At 44.6% G+C, this 23,223-nt stretch overlaps 2 protein-coding genes across 4 annotated transcripts in view; one reads left to right on the top strand and one right to left on the bottom strand.

Annotated features, from left to right (window-relative positions):
- glt1d1 (glycosyltransferase 1 domain containing 1) overlaps positions 1–6,258 on the bottom strand; it is a 90,146-nt gene extending 83,888 nt beyond the window's left edge. For 2 of the 3 annotated variants that reach the window (XM_070887776.1, XM_070887778.1), the window contains exons 1-2: positions 6,123–6,258; positions 2,092–2,240 (exon numbers count right to left, since the gene is read on the bottom strand). In XM_070887776.1, coding sequence (XP_070743877.1) covers positions 2,092–2,240; positions 6,123–6,190 — 217 coding nt within the window. In that variant the 5' untranslated portion in view covers positions 6,191–6,258. Of the gene's footprint in view, positions 1–2,091; positions 2,241–2,600; positions 2,834–6,122 lie in introns of those variants that run through there. The other variant, XM_070887777.1, reaches the window with a different exon arrangement.
- Positions 6,259–6,575: 317 nt separating this feature from the next.
- Positions 6,576–23,223, top strand: part of slc15a4 (solute carrier family 15 member 4) — a 117,440-nt gene continuing 100,792 nt past the window's right edge. Inside the window, exons 1-4 of the mRNA XM_070887775.1 lie at positions 6,576–7,369; positions 15,309–15,601; positions 18,265–18,433; positions 19,543–19,653. Coding sequence (XP_070743876.1) covers positions 6,794–7,369; positions 15,309–15,601; positions 18,265–18,433; positions 19,543–19,653 — 1,149 coding nt within the window. The 5' untranslated portion in view covers positions 6,576–6,793. The remainder of the gene's footprint in view (positions 7,370–15,308; positions 15,602–18,264; positions 18,434–19,542; positions 19,654–23,223) is intronic.

The following is a 23,223-nucleotide window of genomic DNA, read 5'->3' as shown; positions in this document are numbered from 1 at the left end:
CTGCATCTGCCATGCATTTGCCCATCACCTAACCTGTCCAAGTCACCCTGCAGCCTCTTAGCGTCTCCCTCACAGCTTACACCGCTACCCAGTTTAGTGTCATCTGCAAACTTGGAGATATTACATTCAATTCCTTCATCCAAATCGTTAATGTATATTGTAAAGAGCTGGGGTTCCAGCACTGAGCCCTGTGGCACTCCACTAGTCACTGCCTGCCATTCTGAAAAGGACCCGTTTATCCCGACTCTCTGCTTCCTGTCTGCCAACCAGTTCTCTATCCACGTCAGAACATTACCCCCAATACCATGCGCTTTGACTTTGCACACCAATCTCTTGTGCGGAACCTTGTCAAAAGCCTTTTGAAAGTCCAAGTACACCACATTCACTGGTTCTCCCTTGTCCACTCTGCTAGTTACATCCTCAAAAAATTCCAGAAGATTCGTCAAATATGATTTCCCTTTCATAAATCCATGCTGACTTGGACCGATCCTGTCACTGCTTTCCAAATGCACTGCTATTTCATCCTTAATGATTTCAGCTTAATAAGTCAGAAGATGGAGATCAAATATATTTAATGTAGCTTGGTTTACATTTTCCTTACTTATACAACATCTACTTTATCAGAATTATAATAGATTCAGGCAAATTTATTTTTCCATACATGAAATGTAATTGGTGTTTAAACATACTTGACATTTTGTCACTTATTGGGCCCAAGTTTCCACAAGAAAAAAAACAACGGGCGCCCCTCCGAGCTGGACGCCCGTTTTTCGCGCCTAAAAAAATCCTCGGTATTCTCCACCTACCTGTAGGTCCTCTGGCCCTCGGCGCAGCCAGCACGAGCTGTGGGGGGGCGGAGCCAGGTCCCTGCGCTGAAAACCGTGCCGGGACCTCTGCACATGCGCGCTACAGTGGGCACGCAAGTGCAGTAGCTCCAGGCGCCGAACTGTGTGGGAGGGGCCCGAAGCACACAGCCCCTAGCCCTGGCGAATGGCCTCACTAGGGCTGCGTGAATAAGGCTCCTCCCACGGCCAGCTCCTGCTCCCGCCCCCGACCAGACCCGACACCCGCTCCCCCCCCTGCCTTGCCTCCGGACCAGACCCGACACCCGCTTACCCCCCCACCGACCAGACCCGACACCTGCCCCCCCCCCCCCCCCCCCCCCCGAGACCCGAGACCCGCTCCCCCCCCCCCCCGACTGGACCCAACCCGACCCGCGCTCCTGTTCCCGCTCCCCATCCCCGACTGGACCCAACCCGACCCGCGCTCCTGTTCCCGCTCCCCACCCCCGACTGGACCCAACCCGACCCACGCTCCCGCTCCCCCACCCCCTCACTGGACCCGACTCCCGCTCCCAGACTGGATCCGATCCGACCTGACCTCCCCCTCTCTCCCTCCCTCTCTCCCCCCCCTTCTCTCTCCCTCCCCCCCGCCCCCTCTCTCTCTCCCTCCCGCTCAGCGGCACGAACGGCTTTTTGCCCCCCCACCCTCCCGCTCAGCGGCACGAACGGCTGCAGAATTCTCCCTGGCTGAAGCACTTTCACACAGGTAGGAAGATGGTTTATTTAATCTTTTCTTGGCTTATAAATGTTTATTCAGGTTGGATTTATTTGTATAATATTTGTAAAAGTATAAATAAGGATTTATTGTAGAATTTAATGAGTTCCCTTCCCCCCTCCCCCCCTCACCCCACCTCGTTCTGGACGCCTAATTTGTAACCTGCGCCTGATTTTTTAATGTGTAGAACAGGTTTTTTCAGTTCGACAAAAATCTTCACTGGCTCCATTCTACTTTAGTTTGGAGTACGTTTTCACTGTGGAAACTTTGAAATCAGGCGTCAGTGGCCGGACACGCCCCCTTTTGAAGAAAAAATTCTGTTCCAAAGTAGAACTGTTCTACCTGACTAGAACTGCAGAAAAAAAAATGTGGAGAATTGCGATTTCTAAGATAGTCCGTTCTCCACCAGTTGCTCCTAAAAATCAGGCGCAAATCATGTGGAAACTTGGGCCCATTGTATTTTCTTCAAACCTCTTCTGCCAAATTCCCTATACAACCTTGAACCTGTTTCAACAATACAGGAGCTTACCATACCTTTTAGCAATCTTCCTCCTTTGTAGAGATGGATTATCAGAACTGCCTCAAATTTCTCCTCAGAGATTAAGTCTGAAACTTGGGAGGATGACTTAAAATCGGCAATATCTCTCAGAATACATACATGGCCACTACCTTGTATATATTCGCTATAGGAAAGAAAGATAAAATTAAAGTAAAACTTAATTCTAGCAAATATTAAGCCTGTGCTTACTAACAGAGTTTATTCATAAATTATTTTAGCTAGATTTACACATCAATAAAACATCTTTCCGATTTCAAAATATAAAGAAAATCCCAGGATATATTTACTCAAAAAGGTGATGTATTTGAAATAGATTTAATTAGTTGCGTCACATTTCAGCAACATATTCCCATGGCAAGAACTACACTATTTACACACTCAATAATTCAAGGTCTATGTTTATCCTGCTGTAAACCAAGGGAAGTTCAGGTGAGCTGCGGCCACTTTCTGGCACTGGTTGAGGTTGTAAAGAATAACAACTCACTGGATAAGCACCATGTGCTGTAGTATTGAGCCACAAAGATGATTCCCACGACTGTGTTGAGTTAGCTGATCTTAGCCAAGGTGACAATGCCAGTTGAGGGTGCTACAACTGGCCACAGGGTTCCTGGGCTGGAGGTAGGGAAGACAACTAGGCACTCCACTTCTGATCACTATCCAAAGAACCCAATTACAAAGTGTGTGGGCGGGATCTGACGAAGCTTCCATGTCCAGGCTCACACGTGAAGAATGTTCATTTAGGCGAGGAAACAAGGGACTTCCAGAAACCTGTAGAACTAGTAGAGGGAAAAAATGAACTAAATGCATATCCAAGGAAAGACATAGCAATTAGTCGTGGATTAATTAGTGTGCATTTGTATAAGGTGGGCCAGGGGAAAGGATTGTGGAGATTCCCAAAGATATAAATTTTAGTGTGTAGAAAATCCCATATAAGAACCAGCACCCACAACAAAGTCTGCTAGTGTACTGATGTAATGTGCCAAAAGTGTTTTTGAAAACAATACTTTGTAATAATAATGATACACTTTTAGAAACAAGGCAGCACAACAAACATTAAAAATGCACCTCATCGAGGACTGATTAGATTACAGGACAGTAATTGTACATTAAGAACACAGATGGCATGCAACTTCTGTAAGAATAACCACGTCAGTTTGGCTCGGTAGTACCATTCTCACCTCAGAGTCAGAAGGTTGTGGGTTCAAGCCTCACTTCAAGGATTTAAGCCCATATTCCAGGCTGACACTTCAGTGAAGTACTGAAGGTATTCTATATTGTTGCAAGTGCTGTGTTTCCAAGGAGATGTTCTCCCTGTTCAGGTGGATGTGAAAGATCCATGGCATTATTTGAAGAACAGGGGAGTTGTCCTGCTCTCTTGATCAACTCTTATGCCTCAGATCAACATCTCCAAAATTGTTATTACTGTTTGAGAGACCTGGCTGTCATGTGTACCTATAGAAGAACTGTGGCTATACTTCAAAAAAATTCATTGACTGTGAAGACCTTTGTAATATCCTGAGGTGATGAAAGCCGCTATAGAATTGCAAGTTCTGTCCTTTTTCTTTAAATAGGGTGGAGGATAAACAGGATAAATTTTCCTAAGGCTATTTCTAAACAAAGATTTGCTGAGCCAAGACTAAATGCTTTTCCAACCCAGAGGAGAAGTCAACTAATATCGTCACATCAACCACTCTGCTGCTTTCAGAACTTTGAATACAGTGCATACATAATATGGCTCTTTTAAAAATAAAAATTGGTTGTTGGGATGTGGGCGGCACTGACAAGGCCACAATTATTGCCAATCCCTAGCCGCCCCAAGGTGGTAATGGTAGGCCTTCTCCTTAAACTGCTGCAGTCTTTGTGGTGATGGCGTTAGGTAGAGAATTCCAGGATATCAACATAGCAATCTGCACTATATATCCAAGTCAGGATAGCATGTGACTTGGAGGGAAACTTGGTAGGTGTTCTAACTCGATAGTGAGTCGAAACAAGTTGCAATTGCTAGCTACTAGTTCTGTAATTGGTAATTATGGATCAGCTACAGTTTGTACTTTGATAACAAACATTGGTCGAGCCCTAAACGGATACAATGTGATTGTTGGGGTAATTTAGCTAAACAGACTAGAGATAAGGCAGTATAACTTTCTGGAGTTAGATCTGACAATAATGCATTTCAAGACCAGGAACAATTGCAACTCCAGAGTGAGTGTAAACTTAAGATTCCCTAAATTCAGGTGTAGATCACGATGCCCTGCTGTGAAGCCGAATAGAAGTGTAAATCGAGTTTGAGACAACTGTGCACTCAAAAACAAACCTGTTTTGCAACGTAATCTGCAATAATCACTCGGCAGAAAGTGGATTTCCTGTTGTGCACACAGCCTGAAGCTCTTTTTCTAATAGCTAACAGAAATATAGTCACAAATCAATTTGTTCTTGGTGTTATAGGGAATGATTGAAACTATAATAACCTGCATTTATGTAACACCTAGAAAAAAAAAGTGTCTTCATAGGAATGTAATCAGACAAAATTGACATCAAGCCAAAGGAAATATCAGGAGAAATGGGATCAAAGTGATAGGTTTTAAGGAGGGTCCTGAAGGAGGCAAGTGAGGTAGAGAGGCAGAAAGATTTATTGAGAGAATTCCAGAGTTTGGGCCTAGACGACTGAATGCATGGCTGCCAATAGTGGAGTGAAGAGAGCATGAGGAATTACAAGAGGAATCACAGATTTGGAAAATCAGAGTTCCCAGAAGATTGTAAAGGTGGAGGAGATTACAGAATTAGGGTGGGAGGGGAAGAGACCATGATGGTATTTGAATGACAATGGTTAACTGGAGGAAATTGCAGTTCATCCAGAACTGGATGTTGGACAAGGAAGCTGACAATAGAGGCAGTGGAGCGGTCGAGGGAGGTGGAGCTAGTTGTTGTCAATGTACATGTGGAACCCGACACCACATGATAAGTATAATGAGCGGCAGCATATAGATAAGAAATAGGAGGAGGCCAAGGATAGATCCGCGTGAGACTCCAAAGATAACGTTGCAGAGGCGGGAGAAGATCCCATTGCTCAAGATGCTCTGGCTACAATTGGATAGGTAAGAGTAGAATCAAGGGCAGTCCCATTCAGGTAGACAATGGAGGAAAGGCGTTGGAGGATGGTGTGCTCGACCATGTCAAACACTGAAGAGTGGTCGAGAAAGACAAGGTAGGTTAGTACACCACGTCCACATTCACAGAGGATGTTATTGATTAGGGCCATTTCAATGCTGCGACAGAGGCAGAAAACTGATTGGAGTGATTCAAACATGGAGTTGCAGGAAAGATGAGCAAGGACTTGGGAGGTGACAACACATTCAAGGAATTTGGAGGGAAAACAGAGGTTGGAAATGGGGCAGCAATTGTAAAGATAGAAGGGTCAAGGGTGGACTTAGTGAAGATAGGGGGCAGATTCAGGGGAACAACCAGGGAATGAAAGAGCAAGGGTTTTTACTGGGGACAAGGCATCAAGGGCAAAGATGAGGGAGTGACTGAGCAGATCAAAGTATTAGGGTGAATAAAGGATTAAACTATAGACAGTTGGGAGTTTGCAGTTGTAGATTTGGGTAGCTTTTCTCAGGCATACGCACAAGTGGAGTTGGTAGTGTGATGTGAGGTGTGAGAGATATAAGGAAGTGATCAGAGATGGTCTTGTCTTTGTTGAGATGATGGGGATAGCGGGGCCATGGATGATGACAAGGAGAGTTTATATGGGTTTTGTTCGGAGTGAATGCTGGAGGGAAATGCAGGACGGGCAGTATTATAGGGTATTTAGAAATTCCTAGATTTAAAACTTGTATACGAAGCAAATGCAAGCCGGATTCTGTTGCAACAGAAATATACCAGCCAACGTTGAGTGAACAGCCCGCGAGACAGGTTCCAGCTTTAAAAATAACTCAAACCTGGAGAGGTCACACTCCCAACTCAGCTAACACAGCTTTCTGCAAGGACCCGGGCCGGCGAGCCTCACCTTATTCTTCGAGCTGTCGTTCTGTTCCCAGTCCGAGGGCTGAGGCAGGCGAGAAAGAGCAACTTCATCCCGAGCTGCCGACTGAAACCAAGCAGTCGGCCTGCCACAACACCAAAGGTCGCCGCGGCCCAGCAGCCCCCGTTGGCCCTCCCCCGGCCCCACCCCCGCGCTCCCAGGTGACGTGCGGGAAGCCAGCAAACCTCGAACCCAAATCTGGCAGCCCCTCAACAACAGGCTAAGAATACAGAGAAGCCATTACCAGCGCTGGTCACCATGGAGGAGGGGTCGGGATCGGGATCAAATTCAACAGGGCAGCACTCGGCGTCGGCGTCGGCGAGCAGATTGAGAGCAGCACTGACCAATGGGAGGCTGCGTTGATGCTGAACGGCATGTTGATCAGATGAGACCGCCCCTCGGTGGGGTGGGATTTGGCCAATGGGCGTGGGGTGAGGGGCGGCCCTGGTTACGGTTGCTGAGACCAGGAGGTCATGACCCGAGGCCAGGGCTGCTTGTTGATGAGCGGTCAGGCGGGGTGTCCGGCGTTTGTCTTCAGGAGGATGACGATAGTGTTTTTGAAGTCTAACCGGCCAGTTAGCCACCAACGCTCGATTAACGAGCGGGTTTGAGGCCTAAAGGTTACTTAAAAAAAAGTTAAACAAATATATCTAACTATGGAGAGCGGTCAGAATGACGAGAGGACACCGCTGCTCCCCCAGAGTCGGGTGGCCGCCAAGCCGGTGGTTTCTGCCTTCGAGGGCCGGCGGCTGGCCTGCGCCGCCGTGCTAGTGACCGAGTCCCTGGAAAGAGTGGCGTTTTACGGCATCACCTGCGGCCTGGTGCTTTTCCTCAACAGCGAACCCTACGACTGGCTGGGGGCTCAGTCCAGCCAGACTCTGCTGCTTTTCATGGGGATCAGTTACTTCGTGTCCCCGTTCGGAGGCTGGCTGGCCGACGCCTGGCTGGGCAGGTTCCCCACCATCCTCCTGAGCATGATCCTCTACTTGGCCGGGATGATGCTCTTCCCTTTTATTTCATGGGATCGCTCTCGCCGGCACCTCTGCGGGGAACTGGAGATCTATCCCCTCCTGGACCCCCAGTGCTTCAATAACGGCTCCAGCGCTGCTTCCAGCGCTTGTACACTTCATCGGAATAGTTACTGCAGACCGGTCGTCTATTCGGCACTGGTGCTCATCGCGCTTGGTGTGGGATCTGTGAAGGCGAATATAACTCCTTTTGGTGCTGATCAGGTACGGTATACTTTTCAGGAGTTTTGGGATAGAATTTAGTTGCGCACAATGCAAAATGCTTTAGTAGTGTCATTCTCATTATTTGCATTGTACCCTTTTTTCTTCAAAAAAAAATCTCTGAGCACTAGTGTGGAAGTGTCTAATTGCTAAAACAACGAAAACTCGTCAATCCCTTGTTACAATTCAGTGAGTCGCAGCTGCCAATGCCTTCCTAACTCCATGGCATTTATTTAAGAACTAGTATTTTCTTTTGAAATGTAGTGTTTTTTTTCCCATAACAATTTCATTTTCAACACGGAATTAGTGAGACTATAAAAATAATTTGCAAATTGTTTAATACTGAATCCAATTACAAATTTGTTAATTTTGGAAACTAACTGAGAATGCAATTTTTTTCTGAGTAAAGAACATTGTTTTCAGGAAATGTGTTTGGCTCGCCTATTTTTGTTTAGAGTCAGAAATTAAAAGAGCATGTCACTTGCAGGTGCATGTAACCTGATATACATGTGTACGTAAACTGATCTACATCAGCACATTTATTTCACAAACCTTTGTTTATAAACACTTTGTTGTAAAGTCTGCTTCCTACTAAGAAAGCAAGAACTCTACCTTGAGATTTACATTTAACCAAATGTGGATGTGGTATATTTGAATTTCCAGAAGGCATTCGATAAGGTGCCACATAAGAGGCTACTGCACAAGATAAAAACTCACGAGGTTGGGATAATATAGTAGCATGGATAGAGGATTGGCTAACTAACAGAAAACAGAGAGTTGGGATAAATGGTTAATTTTTGGTTGGCAAACAGGGACCGGTGCTGGGCCCTCAACTATTTACAATCTATGTTAATGACTTGGATGAAGGGACCGAGTGTAATGTAGCCAAGTTTGCTCATGATACATAGATGGTTGGGAAAGCAAATTGTGAGGAGGATACAAAAGATCTGCAAAGGGATATAGACAGGCTAAGTGAGTGGGCAAAAATTTGGCAGATGGAGTATAATGTGGGAAAATGTGAGGTTATACACTTTGGCAGAAAAAATAGAAAAGCAAATTATAATTTAAATGGAGAAAAATTTCAAAGTGCTGCAGTACAGAGAGACCTGGGGGTCCTTGTGCATTAAACACAAAAAGTTAGTATGCAAGTACAGCGCGTAATCAGGAAAATGAGAGGTGATCTTATTGAAACATATAAGATAATGAGGTGGATGCAGAGAGGATATTTCCACTCATAGGGGAAACTAAAACTAGGGGACATCGTCTCAGAATAAGGAGCCGCCCATTTAAAACTGAGATGAGGAGACATTTTTTCTCTCAGCAGGTTATAAATCTATGGTCTCAGAGAGCCATGGAGTGTGGGTCATTGAATATATTTAAGGTGGAGACAGACAGATTTTTGAACGATGAATGGAGTAAAGGGTTATGGGGAGCGGGCAGGGAAGTGGAGCTGAGTCCATGATCAGATCAGTCATGATCTTATTAAATGGCGGAGCAGGCTTGAGGGGCCAAATGGCCGACTCCTGCTCCTATTTCTTACTCTTCTTAAAAAAAAACTTCTAAAGCTTTGAGTAGTTGCTTTGGGCTGATATTAAGACTTGAATAGTGAGCTGCTGTTGCAGCTCGCTACTTTGGCAAAGAATTTTAGGTAAAAAAGTATTTCGGTAGCAACTCCCAACTGTCTTACAGTTCACATTGATAATTTTTTTCTAGATATATGTATCAGTTAAAGGTATTTTATAAATGCTGATTTAAGTAATGTTTAGCAGTTACATGTGTAAAAGGACAGAAAAAAGACCAGGTAGTCCATCAGACATGGCGTAATTCTGCACACCATCACTTCTCGTCCCCCCCCCCTCCGTGCAAAATGTAGCAAAACATTCCAATTATGAATTATGTAAAAAAAGATGTAATAGCAGCACATTTGGAAAGCAGTAACACGATCGGTCCAAGTCAGCATGGATTTATGAAAGGGAAATCATGCTTGACAAATCTTCTAGAATTTTTTGAGGATGTAACTAGTAGAGTGGATAAGGGAGAACCAGTGGCTGTGGTGTATTTGGACTTTCAAAAGGCTTTTGACAAGGTCCCACACAAGAGATTAATGTGCAAAATTAAGGCACATGGGATTGGGGGTAATGTGTTGATGTGTGGATAGAGAACTGGTTGGCAGACAGGAAGCAAAGAGTGAGAATAAATGGGTCCTTTACAGAATGGCAGGCAGTGACTAGTGGGGTACCGCAAGGTTCAGTGCTGGGACCCCAGCTATTTACAATATATATTAATGATTTAGACGAAGGAATTGAATGTAATATTTCCAAGTTTGCAGATGACACTAAGCTGGGTGGCAGTGTGAGCTATGAGGAGGATGCTAAGAGGCTGCAAGGTGACTTGGACAGGTTAGGTGAGTGGGCAACTGCATGGCAGATGCAGTATAATGTGGCTAAGTGTGAGGTTATCCACTTTGGTGGCAAAAACAGGAAGGCCGATTATTGTCTGAATGGCGACAGATTAGTCAAAAGGGAGGTACAACGAGACCTGCGTGTCATGGTACATCAGTCATTGAAATTTGGCATGCAGGTACAGCAGGCAGTTAAGAAAGCAAATGGCATGTTGGCCTTCATAGGGAGAGCATTTGAGTATAGGAACAGGGAGGTCTTGCTGCAGTTGTATAGGGCCTTGGTGAGACCACACCTTGAGTATTGTGAGCAGTTTTGGTCTCCTAATCTGAGGAAGGACATTCTTGCTATTGAGGGAGTGTAGCAAAGGTTCACCAGACTGATTCCTGGGATGGCAGGACTGTAGGGTTTGGTGTCACCATCTTCATCATCATAGGCAATCCCTCAGAATCGAGGAAGACTTGCTTCCATTCTTAGCATGAGTTCTTATGTGGCTGTACAGTCCAATACGAGAACCACAGTCTCTGTCACAGGTGGGACAGACAGTGGTTGAAGAAAAGGGTGGCTGGGGAGTCTGGTTTGCCGCACACTCCTTCCGCTGCCTGCGCTTGATTTCTGCATGCTCACGGCAATGCGACTCGAGGAGCTCACGCCCTCCTGGATGCACTCCCTCCACTTAGGGCGGTCTTTGGCCAGGGACTCCCAGGTGTCAGTGGGGATGTCGCACTTTATCCGGGAGATTTGAGGGTGTCCTTGTAACGTTTCCGCTGCCTTTTGGCTTGTTTGCCGTGGATGAGTTCCGAGTAAAGCGCTTGCTTTTGGAGTCTCGTGTCTGGCATGCGAACTATGTGGCCTGCCCAGCGGAGCTGATCAAGTGTGGTCAGTGCTTCCATGCTGGGGATGTTGGCCTGGATGAGGACGCTAACATTGGTGAGTCTGTCCTCCCTAGGGGATTTGTAGGATCTTGCGGAGACATCGTTGGTGGCCTCAAAACTGTCACCAAGCTCATGGTCTACAGGGCCGTAGTAATACCTGTCACCACGCACCGCATGGCAAAAGTGAACAATTAAGTGCTTCACATTGCTACTTTTGTCTCCATTATTGATCCTACCCCAGTACTGGATGAGCAGAAATTTCCTCCAACTAAATGTTGGGAAGACCAAAGCCATTGTCTTCTGTCCCCGCCACAAATTCTTTTCCCTATCCATCAACTACATCCCTTTCCCTGGCAACTGTCTGAGGCTGAACCAGACCCTTCACAACTTTGATGTCGTATTTGACCCTGAAATGAGCATCCAACCGCATAGGCTCATCGTCCCCAAGACTACCTACTTCCACCTCCGTAGCATCGCCCGATTCCAACCCTGCCTCAGATCATCTGCTGCTGAAACCCTCACCCATGCCTTTGCTACCTCCAGACTTGACTACTCCAATGCTCTCCTGACCAGCCTCCCATCTTCCACACTCCATAAACTTGAGCTTATCCAAAACTCGGCTAATCATGTCCTAATGTGCACCAAGTCTTGATCACTGATCACCCATCACCCCTGTGACCGCTGACCTACATTAGCTCCCAATCCAGCAGCGCTTTGATTTAAAAATTCTCATCCTTATTTTCAAACCCCTCCATGGCCTCGCCCCTCCTTATCTGTAACTTCCTACAACCCTTCAAGACCTCTGCACTCCTCCAATTCTGGCTTCTTGCACATCTCCTATTTTATTGGGTCCACAGGAAAAGTCATCGCAAGAATCCTCCTCAATTGTCTTCTCCCTGTGGCTGAAGAACTCCTCCCAGAGTCGCAATGTGGATTCCGTCCACCGCGCGACAACTACAAGAGAAATGCAGGGCCTTGTATTTGGCCTTCTTCGACCTCACAAAGGTCTTTGACACTGTCACCGGTGAGAGCTTATGGAACGTCATCCTCTGTTTCGGCTGCCCTCAAAAGTTTGTCACCATCCTCCGTCTGCTCCACAATGACGTGCAAGCCGTGATCCTGAGCAGTGGATCCACCACAGACCCAATCCACGTCCAGACCGGGTCAAGCAAGGCTGTGTCATCGCACCAACGCTCTTCTCGATCTTCCTTACTGCAATGCTTCATCTCACCCGTAGCAAGCTCCCCACTGGACTGGAGCTAAATTAAAGAACAAATGGGAATCTGTTCAACTTCCGCCGCCTCCAGGCCAGATCCAAGGTCATCCCATCCTCTGTCATTGAACTACAGTACACAGCCGACGCTTGCTTCTGCGCACACTCGGAGGCTGGATTCCAAGCCATCGTCAACACCTTCACCGAGACGTATGAGAGCATGGGACTTGCGCTAAACATCTGTAAGACAAAGGTCCTCTACCAAACTGACCCCGCCACACAGCACTGTTTCCGCACCCCCCTCCCCCCCCCCCCCCCCCCCCTGCCGATTATCAAAATCCATGACAAGGCCTTGGACAATGTGGACCATTTTCCATACCTCAGGAGCCTACGGTCAGTAAGCGCAAATATTGACGACGATATCCAACACCGCCTTCAGTATGCCAGCGCAGCCTTCGGACCTCTGACGAAGAGAGAGTTTGAAGACCAGGACCTCAAATCCAGCACCAAGCTTATGGTCTACAAGGTAGTAATGATACCCGCCTTCCTATATGGCTCAGAGACGTGGACTATGTACAGCAGACTTCTCAAAACGCTGGAGAAGTACCACCAATGATGCCTCTGCAAGATCCTGCAAATCCATTGGCAGGATAGAAGCACCGACGTCAGTGGTCTCGCTCAGGCCAACATCCCCAGTGCTGAAGCATTGACCACGCTCGATCAGCTCCGTTGGGCAGGCCACATGCCCGACATGAGACTCCCTAAGCAAGCGCTCTATGTGGAGCTTCAACACGGCAAGCGAACCCCAGGTGGGTAGAGGAAACGCTTCAAGGACACCGTCCACGCCTCCTTGATAAAGTGCAACATCCCCACCGACACCTGGGAATCCCTGGCCCATGACTGCCCAAAGTGAAGGAAGAGCATCCGTCCGAGAGGGCGCTGAGCACCTCGCGTCCCACCGCCGAGAACAAGCAGAAACCAAGTGTATACAGCAGCAGGAGCATGCGTCAACCCAGGCTCCTCGCCCACTCTTTCCTTCAACCACTGTCTGCCCCACCTGTGACAGAGACTGTCGGTCCCGCATTGGATTCTTCAGTCACCTGAGGACTCATTGTTAGAGTGGAAGCAAGTTATCCTCGACTCTGAGGGACTGCCTATGATGATGATTTTAATTGTTCATTATTGGCAGCCAGACTTTTAACTGCCCAAGTCCTAAACTCTGGAATTCCCTCCCTAAATCTTTCTGCCTCTCTACCTCTCTCGCCTCCTTTAAGACTCCCCTTAAAGCCTACCTCTTTGACCAAGCTCTGTCCTAATATCTCCTTATGTGGCTCGGTGTCAAATTTTGTTTGGTAACATCCCTGAGAAGCACTCTGAGACGTTTTACTTCATTAAAGGTGCTTTACAAATGCAAGTTGTTGTTTTCCCCTGCTCTCCCTTTCCAATCCAGAATTGCTGTGTTGCAAATAAGAATCAAGACCACCTGACTGAGAAGATAATCAAAATTAAGTTTACAATTTTATTGCTGTAATTCAGGCACTTACTTTAAATGGGAAAAAAATGACTAACTTTCAATAGGGGCCCTGTGAATTTCCAGACATGTCTTTTCTATTGCTGCAGCTACCTAGCACCATTGCATAATTTCTAGCAGGCATTAAATGCATGTTTTTGGGAGGGAAGAAGCTCCTCCTTTATTTTCTACTCCAGTGAAGAAAGCGAGCAAGTGACATAAGCAGTAATTTCAATTTAGAAACCACTTTGTTCAACACAAATTATATCAAACAAAATAAACCATACCTAATTTTAACTTCTAAGAATAACCACTTATGCCACAAGATTTGATTTGTGTATTAGTTTTCATATTGCGTTTTGAATGAGTCATTCATATTAGTGGACGGCAGTGGAGCTGACATTTCAGAATCTGAATTCATCCTTTCTGTTTTTAGAATATACTGGTCTTATGACTGTCATGTGTTCAACCTCTTTATCATGTGTTCAACTTATTTGCATGCAGACGCAAAACAGAATCCTTATTTAATCAATAAAGAAATTGGCATAAAAATGTGCATTTTCTGATGGACTACAATATTCATGTCTTGGAATTGTTGGAAGAAAAAAAGCTAGATGACTTTTGTTTGCATAAAATGTAATACTTTTAAATTGGAAATTTCTAGCACAAGCAGAAACTTGCAGTCAGCACTAGTAATGAATTACAGCATTGCTCATGGTTTGGTTTAGTAAAAGGTTTAGTACTCTGGCCTGCAGTACCTTCTCCTAGGCTTATTTCATAAACCCCAGGTATCATGCTGTGCAGAAGAACCCTAGGGTACCTTTAACCTGTGTCATATTGGTGGTGTAGCATTTGCCCAGACCTGCAATTCGCTCTTCCATCCTGGTGCTGTGGCCTTGCCTCTTCTTGCTAACTGGTGTCGCTCTAAGGTGAGAGAGTAAGAGGTAAACCTAAAAATACATTAATCTCTGTCTGCATCTTCCACAGACCAATTTTCTCCTGTTGCTTTCCTTCTCGCAGCATGAAGTCTGGAGGCGGGAGGGAGGGAGTGGTTCTGCCTCTTAAAAAGAGTCCTTTTCTCTAACTCTCAGAATGGTCTCCATTCACTACCTTTTCTTTCCATTCAATTTTTTTTTGTTTTCTTTCTCACACTTTCTCTTTGTTGCTCTCTGTCTTAGTTGTAGGTGCTACTCACTTCCACTTAACAGTTCTGGCTGTTGTTTCCTGCTTGACTAGTTTTGAACTTTGTGGTTCCCTTGTGGGCTCTTCACTTTTACCTTCTTTGTAAAAAGAAAGAATTGCATTTGTACAATGCCTTTCACATCCTAAAGTGTTTACAGGCAATGTAGTACTTTTGAAGAGCAGTCACTGTTGTAATGTGGGAAATGTGGCAGCAAGCTCCCATAAATAGCAATGAAATAAATGACCAGATCATTGATTGAGGGATAAATGTTGACCAGGACACCGGGAGAATCGTGGCGCGGGATCTTTTACGACCACAGGTGGGCTGGTGGAGCCTCGGTTTAACAGCTCATTTGATAGACTGCACCTCTGACAGTACCGCACTCTATCAATACGGCACTGACGTGTCAGCCTAGATTATGTGTTCAAGTCTCTGAAGTGGGACTTGAACCCAGAATCTTCTGACTCTGAGGCGAGAGTGCTACCCACTGAGCCAAAGCTGACAGCTTAACAGTTGTTCTAAGAAAGTCAAAGATGAGAAAAAGCCAATTGATCCCTCAGATTGCATTTCAAGAATGAAGATTTTGAAGTCATTTTCTGCTATGCAGTATATTCATGTTGTCATGTGATACTACTTGTTTAATGTTCTAAAGAACGTACATTTATATAGCACCTTTATATTTCAGTTGTTTGAATGGTTGCCTATACAATGAATAGTATGTCTGAATGCAATTTTGTCTAAATGTGCTTGTTTTTGCATTAGGTGAAAGACAGAGGTCCTGAAGCCACTCGTCGTTTTTTCAACTGGTTCTATTGGTCGATTAATCTAGGTGCTCTTGTCGCATTGGGTGGCATTTCATATATTCAACAAAACTGTAGCTTTCTCCTTGGATATATTATCCCAACTGTTTGTATTGGGATCTCTTTCCTGATCTTTGCGTGTGGCAAGTCGGTCTTTGTCTCAAAGCCACCCGATGGCAGTTCCTTCTCCGACCTGTTCAAGATTCTTTTTTACTCCTGCTTTTTAAGGAAACCCAATAATGAAGAAAATACCAGGTAACCATGGCTTAATAATCATGAGTTTAAAAAAATTATATATTTGGGGGTATATTTGACAGCTAATGCATTTGTGCCACTAATGCATCCATCTAAATAATGTAATTGTCCCTTTCTGTTCTTGTTTTGTATTGCATATTACAACAACATCAACTTATATTAGTATAGTGTCTTTTTAACTTAGTGAAACGTCCCAAGGCGCTTCACAGGAGTATTATGAGATAACAAATTTGACACTGAGCTGCATAAGTAGAAATAAGTAGAAATTAAGGCTTGGTCAGAGGTATGTTTTAAAGAGCGTCTTGAAGGAGGAAAGAGGGGTGGAGAGGTTTAGGTAGGGAGTTCCATTGGGGCCTAGGTAATTATAATCAGGGATGCTCAAGAGGGCAGAATTAGAGGAGTGCAGACATCTCTGGGGTTGTGGGGCTGGAGGAGATTACAGAGGTAGGGAGGGGCGAGGCCATGGAGGGATTTGAAAATAAGGACGAGAATTTTGAAATCGAGGTGTTGCTTTAGCGGAAGCCAATATTGGTCAGCGAGCACAGGGGTGATGGGTGAACGGGACTTGGTGTGAGTTAGGACACGGGCAGCCGAGTTTTGGATCACCTCTAGTTTACGTAGGGTGATTTACATATTCCAATTTACATACTGGAACTATAGAAATCATGAATCTTAAAAAGCATGTGACTAACAGTGCTTAAAAAATTGTTTTTGCCTTCATTACTTTCATTGAGCAAGAAATGTATTTAATTAATTTTCAGTTGAAATAACCCTACAAAGTTAACCCTACAAACAGGGCACTTAGAAAATCATAATATGATTGGACAGAGTCAACATGTATTTATGAAAGGGAAATTGTGTTTGACAAATCTTAGTTTTTTGAGGTTGTAACTCATAGGATAGCTAAGGGGGATCCAGTGGATGTAGTATATTTGGATTTTCAAGAATCATTCAATAAGGTACCACACAAGACGTTATTACACAAAATTAGGGCTCTTGGGACTGGGGGTAATATATCAGCATGGATTGAGGATTGGTTAACTGACAAAGCAGAGAGTAGGAATAAACGGATCATTTTCAGGTTGGTAGGCTGTGACTAGTGGGATACCGCAAGAATCAGTGCTGGGGCCTCAGCTATTTACAATTTATATCAATGACTTAGATCCGAGTGTAATATATCCAAGTTTGCTGACAATACTAAACTAGATCGGAAAGTAAGTTGTGAGGAGGACACAAAGAGGCTGTAAAGGAATATAGACAGGTTAAGTGAGTGGGCAAGAGCATGACAGATTGAATATAATGTGAAGTTATCCACTTTGGTAGGGAAAATAGAAAAGCAGAATATTCTTTAAATGGTGAGAGACTAGGTAATGTTGGGGTTCAGAAGGACCTGGGTGTTCTTGTACACGAATCATAGAAAGTTAACATGCAGGTACAGCAAGCAATTAGGGAAGCAAATAGCATGTTGGCCTTTATTACAAAATGATTTGAGTATAAGAATAAAGATGTCTTGATGCAATTATATAGGGCCTTGGTGAGACCACGCCTGGAGTACTGTGTACAGTTTTGGTCTCCTTACCTAAGGAAGGATATACTTGCCTTAGAGGGAGTGCAATTAAGGTTCACCAGACTGATTCCTGGGATGGAGTGGGGGCGGGGGGGAATTGTCCTATAAAGAGAGATTGAGCACACTAGGCCTATATTCCTTAGAGTTTAGAAGAATGAGAGGTGATCTAATTGAAACATATACATTTTTTAAAGGGCTTGATTGGTTAGGTACTGGAAGGATGTTTCCTTTAGAACTGGGGGTCACAGTCCCAGGACGAGGTGTCGGCCTTTTAGGACTGAGATGAGAAGAAATTTCTTCACTCAAAGGCTTGTGAATCTTTGGAATTCTCTACCCCAGAGGGCTAGATGCGCAGTCATTAATATATTCAAGGCAGAGAGCGATAGATTTTTGGATACTAAGGTATTTCGAGATACTGCGGGAAAGTGGAGTTGAGGCAGAAGATCAGTCATGATCTTATTGAATGACAGAGTAGGCTGGAGTGACCTACTCCTGCTCTCCTATTATGTTGAAGTTCTAGTCAGACATTTTTCATTGCTGCACGTCTCTCATTACACTTCCTAATGAGCATTGAGAATATCTTTGAAAGTGCAGTGCACACTAAAGAGGCCATTTTGTACAGATTTATAAAACTCTAAATTTTATACTACTTGTACAATGCTATACAAATATCTTGCATTCATATAGAACCTTATGCCTCAACTGTTAGCAAATTTCACAAGGAAGATGTTTTTATAAACATTATTAATGCTGTATTGAACATCAAACTCTTATCCTATCCACTTTTAAGCTCTTCGACTGCATTTGCAGTTTAAATCTATCTATTTTCTACAAACAGTCATCAGGAGGCCACTCGCTTTGACTTGTTTTCATATTCTAATGTTGCATCTTGCCTCTCATTTACGGTGATATTACATACAGTCTGGGTCTAGGTATTGTATTTCTGAAAACTTTATGGATTTCTTTTGCATTAGCTGTAATTTCATGTTTTACTGGCTGGTTGCTCTAGTTTTAGCTTAATCTGAAGGCAGACCAGATTTTATTTGTCACTTTTATGAATAAAATTAATTATAAAATGTGTTTTTTTTATTGTCAGCCAGAGCAATGGGATCTACCCACCACCTATTAAACCAGGTTTCCTGGATCGTGCCAAGACTGTCTATGGTGGCCGATTTCAAGATAGCAAAGTGGAGGATGTGAAGGCCTTTGCCAAAATTATCCCAGTATTCCTGGCACTCATTCCTTACTGGACAGTTTACTTCCAGGTCTGATGTCATTTTGTATCCTATTAATGGACAAAATATTGTATTGTTTGCATTGTAAATTGTTCAGATATTCTAACTAAGTGAGAGCAGTAGGTCTGTCTTTCGTATTGAATTCTTTAATGCATTATATCTAAACAACAGTTTGAAACAGCATTGATGACTTTTGTGTTTGACGAAGGAGCATAGACCCCTATTTTCCATTTGCTGGATTTTTGGTGGCCACGCATGTTAACGTATGATTTTTTTTTCTGTGTACGTTTGCACCAGAAAAAAAAAAATGGGGACTTTCACCAAATAAATATTTTAATTTGGCGTAGCGCTCGCCGAAGTTAGTCTGCGCTAAAAACTCTCTGGGCATGTGCAAAAAGTTGAAGTTGCCAGGGTAACCAGAAATGCTGAAGTCTGCTCCCCCGAAAGGACTGCTACCCGCTCGCTGCCGAAAGGACCACTGCTTCCCCCGCCGGCTGGACCCGCGGCCACTGCTCCCTCCCCTGGACCCATGGCCACCGCTCCTCCTTGGCTGGACCCACTGCAGTCCCGGGCTGAATGGCTGTCCCACTCCCGAACTTCAACTCGCAGGGGCAGCGGGGACATTCGCCCCGGGGGGAGCAGTCCTTTCGGCCCAGGATTGCAATGGGTCCAGCGGGGGGAGGAGCAGTCCTATGGCCCGGAAATCATCTTCTCTTGGTCCAAAACGAATACCCTGTGGGGGTGGGGGGGGGAGGAAGAGGAAGAGTTTTTTATTTTCTATTATTGCCTCGCTCCTGTCCTCTTGTGCGCCGCGCCGATTCCTTAACTTAGCAGGTTTTTTTTGTGGTGCTTTTGGCCAGTGTGTGCTGCACTGAAAAAAATAGTGAATGGCCAAAATTGGTTAAAGGGCTAAAAACGGCGCGGAAATCACTTTTCAACCAAGAAATGTTGTGTACAAAAAAACGGTGCTGACAGTCGCCACCGGCATACAAACTTTGAGCAAATTTGCAAAATCATGATTGCTCAAAAAAAATCAGCAGCGCCAAAAAATCAGCACCCAGTGGTGGCGAAAATATTGCCCATGGTGTGTAACTAATTTTAAGTGTAACTAATTTTGAGGTTTTCTTTTTGCTTTATAGATGCAAACCACGTATGTTCTACAGAGTCTGCATCTACAGATCCCAACATTTTTTGGCGGTCATAATAATAGCAATGTTAGCAATTCGTTTGCAAGCTGCAATCATCACATGGTAAGATACAGTTAGAACTACTCCTGTCTAATACTGTTCAAAAAAATACCAATGAGTTTAGGATTATGGCTTTGAATGCAGGCTATATCCATTTTCAACAATGAGTGTCCAAGGCAGTTTCCGTATATAATTTTCTAAGTTGTGCTACTGAGTAGGGCCAGCACAGTTTATGCACAAACTGGGACTGATGCCCCATGCATTTGGAGAGGCCTCTAAAAGAGGAATTGTATCATGTGTGTCCATAGGCTATTGCATTTTTGGAGTGGAAGCCAGGGAAGCATAAGGAATAGAGGAGTTGCTAGCCTCCGAGATGGGGTGGGCATGTCCCAGGGAGAGGGTGGAATGAATGATGAAATAGTGTGCAAGTTTGAATTATTGAGCTCAAGTTTCGGCCTGAGTTGCTCCTATTCTTTTGGAGCAACTAGTTTAGAATGGAGCATCTTAGAAATTGCAATTCTCGGCATTTAGTTTGCTCCAGTTCTAGTCAGTTAGAATAATTTCATTTTAGAACAGATTTTTTTTTTCAAAAGGGGGCGCGTCCAGCCACTTACGCCCATTTTGCAAGTTTAGGCAGCGAAAACTTACTCCAAACTAACTTAGAATGGAGTAAGTGTAGATTTTTGTACGCTCAGAAAAACCTTGCCTACACTTAGAAATCAGGCGTAGGGAACGAGAGATGGGGGGGGGAATAAGTTTACAAACATTAAACACTTCACTTTTACAAATAAAGAGCCATCATCAATAATAAATGATAAATAAATCAACCAATAAATCAATCAAAAAACATTAAAAAATAAAATATAAAAAAATAAAAAATCAATCAATAAATAAAAAATTATTTCTACTCACCTACTGCAGCTCCGGGAGCCCTCCAACAGTGTGCTGGGACGGCCCTCCCCCCCCCCCCCCAGAATCTCTCTGTCTCTGTCAGTGTGTCTGTGTTTCTGACAGCGAGGAGAGGGGAGGGGAGGGGAGAGGAGAGGAGAGGAGAGGGAGGGGGGAGGAGAAAGAAGAGAGAGGGGGGAGGAGAAAGAAGAGAAGAGAAGGGGAGGGGGGGAGAGGGAGAGGCTGAACGGGTCAGGCCGCTGCTGCCGCCGACACTTCGGGCGGGGCCCGTCCCCAGCGAGATGCCGGCCGGGCCCCGCCGACGACATGGATGGAGAGAAGGGGGGGGGGAGAAGAGGGGGGTGGGGGGAAGGCTGAACGGGCCGGGCCGCCGCTGCCGACGACACTTCGGGCGGGGCCCGTCCCCAGTGAGATGCTGGGCAGGCTCCGCCAACGGCGGCCGGGGGGCAGAAGAGAAGAAGTGGGGGTGAGAAGAGAGTGGGGGGAAGGCTGAACGGGAGGGAGGTCCGAGTCCTGATCTTCGCCTTGTGAGCCCATTCGACCAGGGCTAGGGTCGGGCCCCTTCCACGCAGCCTCGGGGGCCTGGAGCTACTGCACATGCACGCACACTCTAGCGCGCATGTGCAGAGGTCCTGGCACTGTTTTCAGCGCCGGGACCTGGCTCCGCCCCCGACCCCTTGTGCTGCGCCGCGCCGAGCACGAAGACGTCCTGAGGAGACCGGAGAATCACAAAGTAAGTTTTTGGCGCCCTTTTTCTTCCAGAAAGTCGGCGCACCTTATCGAGATGCGTCGTTTTTCCAGAGGGCGGAAGCTTGTGCCCATTAAATTTATATAATAGTGTGTCAAAAAGCATCCAGAGAGTGTCCAATTTTGGCACTCTCACACAATGAGTCATGCAGAGGCCCTGGAAAAGGCTCAAAGGAGGGCCACTAGAATGATCCCAGTTTATAAGCCTTTAGTTATCATGATGGCCTTGAAGAGCCGAGTTTTTTTTTCTTGGGAAAAGCACAGTCTTGGACTGATGTAATGAAGTGTTTAAAATGATGAAGGGACTAGACTCTATGTGGGCAGATTCTTTGAACTGGATAGAGGGAAACTGAGGGGTCATGCATATAAGCTATCTACGCAGAGTCTTGGGTTAGAGGTCAGGAGCTTTTTCTTTACGCAGAGGGTTAATAACGCATTAGACAAGCTGCCGGCATGTATGGTGAGCACAAACTCGCTACAACAGTTCAAAAAGGAACTAGATTAGTTTCTTGATGTCACTAATATCACTGCGTACAAAAGATAGGTGAGAAGTCCGGAACTAATTTTGATTGCCTTAGGGAGTTGGAGAAATTTCCCATATTTCTTTCTCTGACTTGGTTTAGGATTATTTTTATTTAATTTATTACACCTCTCAGGAGATTACATGACTGCTGGTGAGAGGGCACAATGGGGATCATGTTGCCTATTGTACCATAACTGCTTGGAACAGACACAATGGCCCAGCCAATCTTTTCCTGTCTGTCTCTTTGTATATTCATATGTAAATAAACATGACTGCGAGAATGACTTTGAACATTTGATTGTGATGCCTTTTTAATCGTAGCTTTTCCCTACACTGAACTAATTCACATCATTCAGTTAAGGGCTCTTAATAATACATTATTTGAGCCAGGATTTTTTGCCTCATATAATTTGCACGTGTGATGGAGTGTGACAATTTCAATATTTATATCGTACAATTTTTATACAGGAAAATTTATAGGGCAGTAATTTATTGGGAGAGGGGAATGAGAGAATACTTTTATGAGAAAAATGGTTTAATTTCACCATTAGGTAGCTGACCTACCAGTTGAGGTTACCATTTCCTTACATTTTCCATGGACAGGTGAGGAAATGGGAAACTCATTGCTTAACCTGGGCTGTCAGCAACCTTGCTTAACAATCTCATGGTGCAGTTTTCAATTAAAAAAAATTCTATTCATATAGTTGAACGTTTCAATTTTAAACTGAAGATGAGGCTGTTTTACCTTGGTGTTTATTTAAAACTCAATCTTGTAATGCATCTAATCTATAGAAGGCTGTACATGTTCCTTCATCTATTACATAGTTAATGACACAAACTGTAGCATTAATGACTTGTGGACATTTGGGCTTTGTCTCTGCACAGACATAAACCTGTGAATAAAGCGCATCTTTGGAATAAGTTGAAATTTACCATGTGTTCCACAATCAACCCACCTTCAGTCTGTGGAATTCTGTGAATAATGAACACATTAAAAACAAAGTCCTTTAAACTCAACGAAATGATGTATTCAGCAAAACCTGGTGACATTCTGTGAACTTTTATGCATAAGTACTACACCGAGGAAGAGATTATTTGGAAGTGCTGATGCCGCCTTTCTAAAACCTATAGAACGGACGCGATTGCCGAGTGTTAAGAATCTTGTTGTTTTAATCTTTCATGATAACTTTGTTTACATAACCAAACTCCACTCTTCCCCTCTCACCCCCCCACCCCCCAAGTTCACTATCAAAACATTGTAACAGTATGCTTGTCTGTACAAATGGTATTGCTCCTTTCTCATCCCCTTCCTCCAGCACTCTTGAAGGAGCAGTTATGCATAGCTCCTCTAATTCTAATGCAGGACAATTAGACATTTTTAATATGCACAACGATCAGTAGTGCAATACCCGACATTAATCTAGTGCAAACTAATTTAGTATAATAAAATCTGG

Source organism: Pristiophorus japonicus, chromosome 8 (assembly GCF_044704955.1).
Source record: "Pristiophorus japonicus isolate sPriJap1 chromosome 8, sPriJap1.hap1, whole genome shotgun sequence".
NCBI classification, from domain to species: Eukaryota; Metazoa; Chordata; class Chondrichthyes; family Pristiophoridae; genus Pristiophorus; species Pristiophorus japonicus.
Note: the sequence above shows the minus strand (reverse complement) of the source record. Positions and strands in the feature narration are given on the sequence as shown.